This window comes from Populus alba, chromosome 3 (assembly GCF_005239225.2).
Source record: "Populus alba chromosome 3, ASM523922v2, whole genome shotgun sequence".
Taxonomy (NCBI): domain Eukaryota; kingdom Viridiplantae; phylum Streptophyta; class Magnoliopsida; order Malpighiales; family Salicaceae; genus Populus; species Populus alba.
The window spans coordinates 447,263-456,479 of NC_133286.1; the positions used below are offsets into that span (position 1 = coordinate 447,263).

Genomic DNA, 9,217 nt, shown 5'->3' on the forward strand with positions numbered 1-9,217 from the left:
AATAAATTTTAAAAATAAAAAAATAAAAATAATTTGCGTACCTTGCACTTTAAAAAAACAATATTTATTGCACTCTTAAACACACTTTAACTTTTTATTACTTATTCCACATTTTATTTTTAATTATATTTTTTATTTTAAAGTTGCTAGCGAATTCAAAGATGAGATTATGTATAATTTCTAGTAATTTTAGTACTCACAAGTACCAAAATGAATCTAAAAGTGAAACATTCAAGAAACAGAAAATCCTTGGATTGATTATTCAAGGAGTGAGAAGAAAGATATCATTTCCATTGATTACAAACAAAACATGAACACTCCTCACACCACAAGCTTGACGGCTGCTTCCACCACCACAACCATCACTCACACAAGCTTGACGGCTGTTTCCACCACCACGACCACCATATTTTATACATGCTGAAACATTTGTTATATACCAGAAGCAACAAGAAGAAGAAGCAGAAAACTTCAGTATATATATACGTATTACATGTTGTTTAACTATATTAATGTTTGTTTAAGCCAAGAACATCAAGGAAAGGATAGTCAGTGTAGCCGACAACAGGATCGGGAGTGTAGAAAGTGTTCCTGTTGTACCCATTAAGAGGAGCATCTAACTCAAATCGTTTTGGCAAATCTGGATTAGCCAAGAACAATCTTCCAAAAGCCACCAGATCTGCGCAGTTCTCCGCTATAGCCTTGTCACCACCATCTCTACTGTATCCTCCGGCGGCTATAAAAGTCCCTTCAAAGGCATGTTTCATCGGAAGTAGAATCGGAGGAGCTTCATATCTGTCATTCATTTTAACCTCTCTTGCCTCAATTACATGGAGATAGAGAATCCCCAGTTTGCTCAACGCACTTGCCATGTAAAGGCCAAGTGCTTCTGGGTTTGAATCACCGGCTTCCATGAAGTCAGTGTACGGCGATAGTCTGATGCCAACTCTATCAGCTCCGACTTCATCTGCTACAGCTTCCATTATTTCCAACGGAAAGCGGCACCTGTTTTCCAAGCTCCCGCCGTAGTTATCAGTTCTGTCATTTACTTGATCTTTAAGCAACTGATCAATCAAGTAACCATTGGCCCCGTGAATCTCAACTCCATCAAATCCTGTCAAATACACACTGTTTTTCATCATAAAAGTACTTGGATTTGAATAGCTACACATGCACAGTTCTGATGATCCCTTCAATCACAAGTTTTTTATGCCTCAGAAGTACTCATCATCCGGAGACATTATGATCATAAGTGGCTATATAACAAGCTATAGAGTGTGTGTGTGTGTGTGTGTGTACACTATAGCTAGCCAACATACACACCAGCTTCAATGGCGTTGCGGGCGGCGAGTCTGAAATCATTAACAATGCGAGGAAGCTCGTCGGCTCTTAATCGACGAGGAGGTGACCAGTCTTCTCCGTAAAGACCTGGTGTCACTCCTTTATCAGTGCATGATATGGGAGCTTCCCCATTCGGCTGAAACCCTGTATATATTACAAAAATCATGCTACATTTGTCAAATAAATGGTGGGATTATGTTGGAGATTTCTTCTTTTCTTTGATTTCTTGTGCATCTTGATAGTAGATTGAAATATGGGACTTGAGACTTTCTGGTTCGATTATTTTGGTTTGATTCGATTTTTTTTCCGGTTTAATTTAAGTTTTTTTTTTTAATTTTAATTTGATTCGATTTTTTTTTTTATTTTAAACTTATAAAATCAAAATCAAAATCAAACCTATTAATTTTTTTAAATTTTAATTGATTTCACCATATTTGAAAATCAGCAGAAAAAGCACATACCATAACTGGAGACGCGACCCACATGCCACATTTGGCAAAAAAAAATGCCACCTTTCTCATGAACAGCATCCACAATTGGCTTCCATGCTTTCACTTGTTCTTCAGTCCAAATTCCAGGTGTTTCAGGATATCTTAATTAAATCAAATAAGAAAAATAAATGAAAATCATGGTAATATGTTAATAATTATATATATATATATATATAAATTAAAATAACCTATGATTTATTTTATGACTTTGTCTTCGTCCCTCTAATAAAATACATTTCTATCCCTTTTGTTCTAAAATGCTAACCAAACGCAAAACTAATAATTTCTTTATTCTTAAATACAGTAATATTAGTGAATTGATACATAACCATTTAATTAGTAGTAAAAATATTTTTCATTATTTTTCTAGTCAGTAATCACCTAAAACTAACTTAATAAACTTGCTTTGGTCCCTATATATTAGTCCTCTAACACATAAATCTTTATCTGAAATTTCTTCTATTTTACAATAAATATAATTTAAAGTCAAATCAATCACAAAATAGTAGTACTTGAACTAAGAGGAGAAAAAAAATAAAAAAACTGATTAAACTAAGAAAACTGAAAAAATAATAATTGAAAAAACTGAACAGTGAAGAAAAACCGATTAAAATTTTGAAAAAACTGACCGGTTTGGTTACGATTTCAGAAACCTGAAACCAAAAAAAACCGAACTCAAACAGGAAAAAACCAAGTCAAACAGAAAAAAACCAAACCAAATTGAAAAAAACCGAACCAAACTGATTTGAACTGGTTTTTATCCTAAAAAACCAAACCGAAACCTGTCGATTTGAAAACAGTTTTGGTTTTTTTTTTAATTTTTTTAAATTTAATTTAATTTTTTAATAAAAACTAAACCAAACCGAACAAAAATAATCACCCCTCACTTCAACTGAGCCCATACAAAGAAATTTATATTTTTCTTTGAACTTTTCTATTTTATCTAATTGAACAAGGCGAAGCACTTCTGCACGAGGTATATACTACTTGAAGGTCTAGATCTAGAGGATGATATAAATAATGTAGACAAAAAAACAGACTGACAGAGTAAAATAGTAATGAAGTTCAGCAAGGTAAATCTAACAATAGAAACACCGCCTGAGACCACCGAAACGCCTAACTTTAGCTACCGCGGCTGACGAACGGCCACCGCAGGTTACCAACATTGCGAAATATGCTTTGACTAAACTTTCTTAGATTAACAGCCTAACAAGGCTGTGATACCACTAGAATTTTTCAAACAGTTTAAAAGAAATTTTGATAAGTTTATGAGTGAATTTAAATAGGTGTCAAACTAGAATTATACTATTACTATTTTATTTTTATTTTTTTATTTTTTTATATTTCACATTGCATTTGTGTTTGAAATAAAACACAGTAGCAACATATCTGATAATGAAAAATACAGCATTTACTATTTTGTAAGTCACTTTGTTTATTGTGCTTACAACACAGGATCAAAAGATACAGTCAAAAGAAACAGTCAAGGGCTGCTTTTGTGAAGAGTGAATAACTCTTTACTATTCACTTAAGTGAACAATGGAGTTACTCTTTACTATTCCGGCTGGACCGGATCCGGTTCAAAGCTAAATGCATTGAATCGGGTCTGACCTAGTAAAATAAAATAAATTAGTGTTGTTTTATTTTAATTGTGTTTTATTTAAAAAAATTAGTGTTTAACATTATTCAATAACACTACATAAATTAGACGGAGATCGCAATCTCAATTTTATACTTGATGATATTTTACTTGATATTGTTACGCGCTTAAGAAACCAAGAAAACAGTAGTCCTTGTCAGATGTATTCCATATGTGATGGAATTGTAGATAGTTTAATGGAACAATAAAAAAATATTTTATACAAAACATTATTTATTTATTTCACGATATGTTAGCAGTAGTTAAATTTTACAATATTTAAATTAAAAACCATCAATATTAATATATATTTTTTAAAATTATTTTACAACCTCAATTTGAAAACTATTCTTAACCAAACACATCAAACTATTTTTTTGTTCAACCTTAATTTTAACTATAATTTTATCCAAATATATATATAAATACCAAACCAATCTCAACTAAAATTACCTTTTATAAAATATTTTTTAATAATAACCATAAAAACTACTACAATATAAAAAACACAAACTTAAAAATTAATGGCATGATTTATTTATTTTCTCGAACAGGTACAGAATTAGTAAGGAAGTTCCTAAATGGAGAGTAAAAGTGGTGAAATAAGAGAGTTTAATTACCCCTGAGCTGTGTCAGAAACCCCAGTGGCTTCGGTGATGAGGAAGCCTCCATTGGAAGCGCGTTGAGAATAGTATAGGATGGCATGTGGCTGAGGCATGTTGTTGTAGGATCTATTCCTTGTTAATGGCGCCATAACAACCCTAGCAATTATAAAAGGGCACAAACACAACATTATTAACAAACAATAATAACCCTGCTTACCAACATGATGTTGGCTCAGTGGTTGTTGGAGCAGCTTTCTTTTCTTTGAACTTCGGTTCGAGTCCTAGTGGGAATGGAGCTAGAGAGTTTGTTCCTTTCCTGTCTCTATTGGGTCCTTCCTGTGTAGTATGTCTGTCACCCCCGCGGTGCTTTACTTGCTCACTGGGCTTGCAGGATGTTCAGTGAATCGTGGGATTAGTCGTGGTATGCGCAAGCTGGCCCGGACACCCACGTTAATAATAAAAAAAATAATAATAACCCATGCTTACGCACACTTAAGTCGTGGTCTAGCGAAGAAGGACTTGTTTTTTTTTTCTTTGTATATGGGTTCGAACTTCACTGTATATACATGTCATTTCCGTAGTGATTTATTTGTTTATTAGGCTTACAAGGTATTCAATAGGCTTGGAGATTAATTGTGATGCGTGTAAGTTGATCCAGATATCCCATATATATATATATATAACCCATGATTCAGCTCCGCATTGAAGCGCCAATCATATACAGTAGAAGTAGATGGGGCAAGAGGGTTGGATGATAGACATAAAAATTAGTCGTAATGTATGTAAGTTGACCCGGATAGATATATAAAAACAAAACTCATGATTCGGCTCAGTATCGTAGCGTAGATCATATACAGTAGAAGGAGATGGGGGCAAGAGGGTTGGATGATAGACACGAAGCTAAGAGAGAGGTTGAATTTCCCCATCTTGTATGGAGTGAGTAAAGGGATGGGGGTGGTGCTGGCTGCCATTTCTGTCCTTTCCTTTCCTTCGATCTCTCTGCTTTCTATCTTCTCTTCTACACCCTGTATTCAACTCGGCTTTGGAGTCATGATAGTTATTTATACACACAAACTGCTACGTCTACTGCTGGGAAGTCTGGTTCAAGATATTATTTACTATTCTTTTGTTATATATATATATATATATATATGAAAATGAAGAGCCGGCTCCCTCCTCGATTTTTTTTCTTTTAAAAGGGAAATAATTGAGATGAAAAAGAACAGGTGGGGTGTTGCTGATGCAAGGAGAAAGGGGAGCTCGTGAGGGTTCTTTAATATTCAAAGCAAAAGCCATCAATAATAACAACGGTGAGAACTTTTTTTTTTTTTTTTATGGTTTAGTTTTTTTTAATTATTTTTTTTTATTTTTCGGTTTAATTGGTTTGTCGATTTTTTTAATTTTACCTTTATTATTTTAATTTTTTTATTAAGATAATATTATGTTTATTTAATAAAAACCATCGAGTTTGGTATAGTTTTACTAAAAAACAAGGTATAATCTAATGAAAATATGGATGGAAAGGTTTAGAAAATGAAGGGAAGTTCTTAGCCGAGAAATTTCTCAAATCTTAAAGATTGAAATTTTATAAAAAAAAATTGTTTGGTGATAAGATTAATCGTAGTTTATTATTTTGGTTTCTTGATCAAAAAATTATTTTAACATTAAACATCAAGTTTAGGTACAAAATGATGAATTTTACCATCAAAACTACAATAAAAAAGAGCATAATTTTAATGAAAATATAAATGAAAAGTTTTTTAAAAATGTATGGACGTTCTTGGGCTCATTTGAAAGTGTGATGAGATGTGGTTTAAATTTTATTTTGCTTTCATTATGTTTTTGAAAATGTTTGATTAATCAATATATACCATTGTTTTTATATAGATTCCATAAAAAACTCTCTTTTGAAACTTTAATTAGGATAAGGCTATAATATGTAGTTTTTTTAATTTTATTATTATTATTATTAACGTGAGTTGTTCGAGTCAGCTTGCGCGTATCTCAACTAATCCCACAGATCCTGAAGTTAACGATAATATAAGCTTGTAATAGCCCTGAAATTTGTGGGACTGAAACTGGTAACTTCTTAAAAGCAAACTTGGGGTCTGACTAGTTAAATTACACCTTTTAGGATTAGTTTTTTTAAAAAATTTTATTTTTTAAATCACAATCATAAAAGTTACCACAATACTAAACACATAGTTTCTAAAATTCTAGAGATGAAATTAATATAAAAAATTGTTTGGGTATAAAATTGGAACTTTTGATATAATTGGAGGGCTTTTTTTTGGCATTGACTAATTGTGTTGCCTCGCTAGGTGGATTTTCCACACATTTATATTTATATATATAGGACCGGTGGACCCCCGTTGATTCGCACCCAGATGTACCCTTCTGTTTGATGTCATGGTGTATGTCAAACCACCCCACAATCTTATTTTTAAAAAAATAAAAATAATAATAAAAAATTAATTTAATACAGTAAAAAATATTTTATGAATCAACCTCCCCACAATCTTAAATGTTGACAAAATAAAGCTTGACAAATGCAACGTTTACTTTTGATGTCACTTTCCATTTTTACTTCTGATTTTTTTATTAATATTATTTTACTTGGAATAAAGAACATGGATTTCACGACAAGATGGATTTGCCTTTTTGTAATGAATATAATTGTTTTTTTTTTTTAATCGAAATGAAAATGAATCTTAATTTAGTACGAGAATATTCATTATATTTTATTTAATAATTAATAATATATTTATCTAGATAAACATAAAGTTTTTCTTATTTTTTATATGAAAATTTTCCACATATATTTTTATGATAAAAAATAATCTTTAAAAAATACATATACATCTTAAGTTTCAATGGTAGTTGTACTGAAAGATTCAAAGTAAAGATTTCATAGAATTCAATAATTCTTATATATATATATATATAAACTAAGTTTTTTATTTATATATATTTTCTCATTACTTGAGTTTTATGTGATTCAAAACAGAAACGTCAAAGAATTTTTTATTTAAAAAAAAAAACTAAAATGTTTTTTTTATATATATAATTTAGCATGTTACTTAATTTTCATGTGATTCAAAGCAGAGATATCAAGAATTCATTAATTTTTTTTATAAAAAAAAAAATTTACATGAGTTTCACGCGCTTATTTAAAAAAAAAAAATGATCCATTGAAAATGTAATTGAGATGAAAAAAAAAAGTTGAGGATCTAATCGAAACTACTTTTAAAGATTGGGACTGGCTTGCTAATAAAAAATAAATATTATAAAAAAAAATAATGAAAAAGATTTGTGTTTTACTGTGAATTGTAAGTGATTTTCACTATGGATTATATTATTTGGGTTTACTCTCTCCAAAACTCTTTCAATGCTTAGCTCTTTCATTCATGAAACATTTGACAAATAGCGTTGGGTTGTTTATTATATTACACTCTAAACTAAAAGGCATCAGTACCCCTTCATTGTTTACCTATATATAATTCATTGTGGATTAGAGTACTGCAAATACAGAGTTGTCCTTGTTACATAAACTTGCAAAGCATGTAGTGGGGACGTGGGGTTGTCTTTTCAATTTAGCATTGAAAGAATGGTTGGGACAAAATAGCCCGTTTGAATTTTGTTGGAGCCTTGTCAGGCTATTGGGCTCCAGCGTTGGGACATGACATGGTGACCCCTTTAAGACACTTGACACTTGGGTTTGGCACCCCTTTTCAAACCCAAGACACTTGGATCTGGAATAGGATGCCTGACCTAAGTTGTTTGGGTGTGGTAAGAGTGTAGACTCAAGTCCTTTGGATCTTGCAGCCTCGCTTGACCCAAGATTCTAGGGTTCAGCGATGAACCCTCCCGATACCAGGACCCAAGGCTCTTAGGTACATCGTCTTACCCAGATCTAATAGGTTCGGCGTTGAGCTAGATTTAAGGCTCTTGAGTCTGGCATTTTAAGAGGAACCCAGAGAGTTTTAGGCCTGGTGTTGTAGCTAGACCCTTAAACTTCGGTAAGTTTAAATAATTATTAATAATTATTATTGTTATATTATAAATATGTTATTTTTGTATTATAATTAATATTATTAATATAATAATTAATAAATTTGTAAAAAATATCATTAATATTTAAAAAAGCAAAACAACCATAGATTTTATTTGAAAAGGCAAAATAAATTTTTTTCTTATTATCATCATCATTATCATTAAATAAATTTGAAAAAATTATATTATTACATCAAAGAAAAACAATAAATTTTATTTGAAAGGATTTAAAACTATAAAAACATGGGCCAGACAAATTTAATATTACTTAGTTAATATTATAAAATATTATTAATTCATTAATAATATTAAATTTAAAATAAATTTTAATTTAACATCGAAAAAAACATACATGTGATTTAAAAGGGTAAAATCAATTAATTATTATTATTATTATTATTATTAGTTATTATTATTATTATTATTAACTCAAGGTCTGACATTCACGACTTCGAGACCCAAGAAACTTGGGGCTGGAAAGGGGCACCTGAGCCAAGTTGCTTGGGAAGTGGTAAAAAAGCGGAGATCCGAATGTCTGGGTTCTACAGCGCCCGCAATGGTCCAAGACACTGAGTTATGCGTTTTGGACACATAGAAAAATGGGTCTGATGTCCTGACCGCAGAGTCCATATAGATCTAGTGTTGCAGCCAGACCAAGGCTCTATGTGTCTGCCATTTAAGAGATGGCTCAAGAGCTCTTAACTTGGTGTTCAGTCAGACCCGCTTAAACTTAGTAAGTTTTAATATTGTTTATTAATATTTAAAAATATTCATTATTTGTTAATTGTAAATATTATATTTTTATATAATTAATATTATTAATATAATAATTTTTTTAAAAAATATATAATTAATTGCAATAACCCTGAAACACCCACTTTTTTTATAAATATATTATATTATATATATATATATAATTATATATATATATATAGTGAGGAATTGTTCATAAACCGATTCTGAGTTTTTTCCTATAATTCTTTTTTTCAACATTAAAAAAAAAAAAAAAGTTAGGCAAACGTGGAGAAAGCAGCCCGAAATATTAAGAAGCATTTTGAGGAAATTGTTTAAGCACACCATTATGCCTA

The 9,217-nt window shown here is 30.9% G+C and overlaps 1 protein-coding gene across 3 annotated transcripts; it reads right to left on the reverse strand.

The window, feature by feature from the left end:
- Positions 1-335: 335 nt before the first annotated feature.
- LOC118062405 (putative 12-oxophytodienoate reductase 11) lies at positions 336-5,084 on the reverse strand. 3 transcript variants are annotated; one of them, XM_073407829.1, is made up of 6 exons: positions 4,971-5,084; positions 4,092-4,232; positions 1,803-1,933; positions 1,312-1,485; positions 1,175-1,223; positions 336-1,128 (listed from the first exon to the last, which is right to left on the reverse strand). In XM_073407829.1, exons 1-6 carry the CDS (start codon positions 5,045-5,047, stop codon positions 510-512), a joined length of 1,191 nt encoding a protein of 396 aa, XP_073263930.1. In that variant the 5' UTR covers positions 5,048-5,084; the 3' UTR covers positions 336-509. The 3 variants fall into 3 exon arrangements, with proteins under 3 accessions (XP_073263930.1, XP_073263932.1, XP_073263931.1); XM_073407831.1 differs by lacking the exon at positions 1,175-1,223 and having other exon boundaries at positions 336-1,114; positions 1,324-1,485; positions 1,809-1,933; positions 4,092-4,202; XM_073407830.1 differs by lacking the exon at positions 1,175-1,223 and having other exon boundaries at positions 336-1,114; positions 1,324-1,485; positions 1,809-1,933.
- Positions 5,085-9,217: the final 4,133 nt, after the last annotated feature.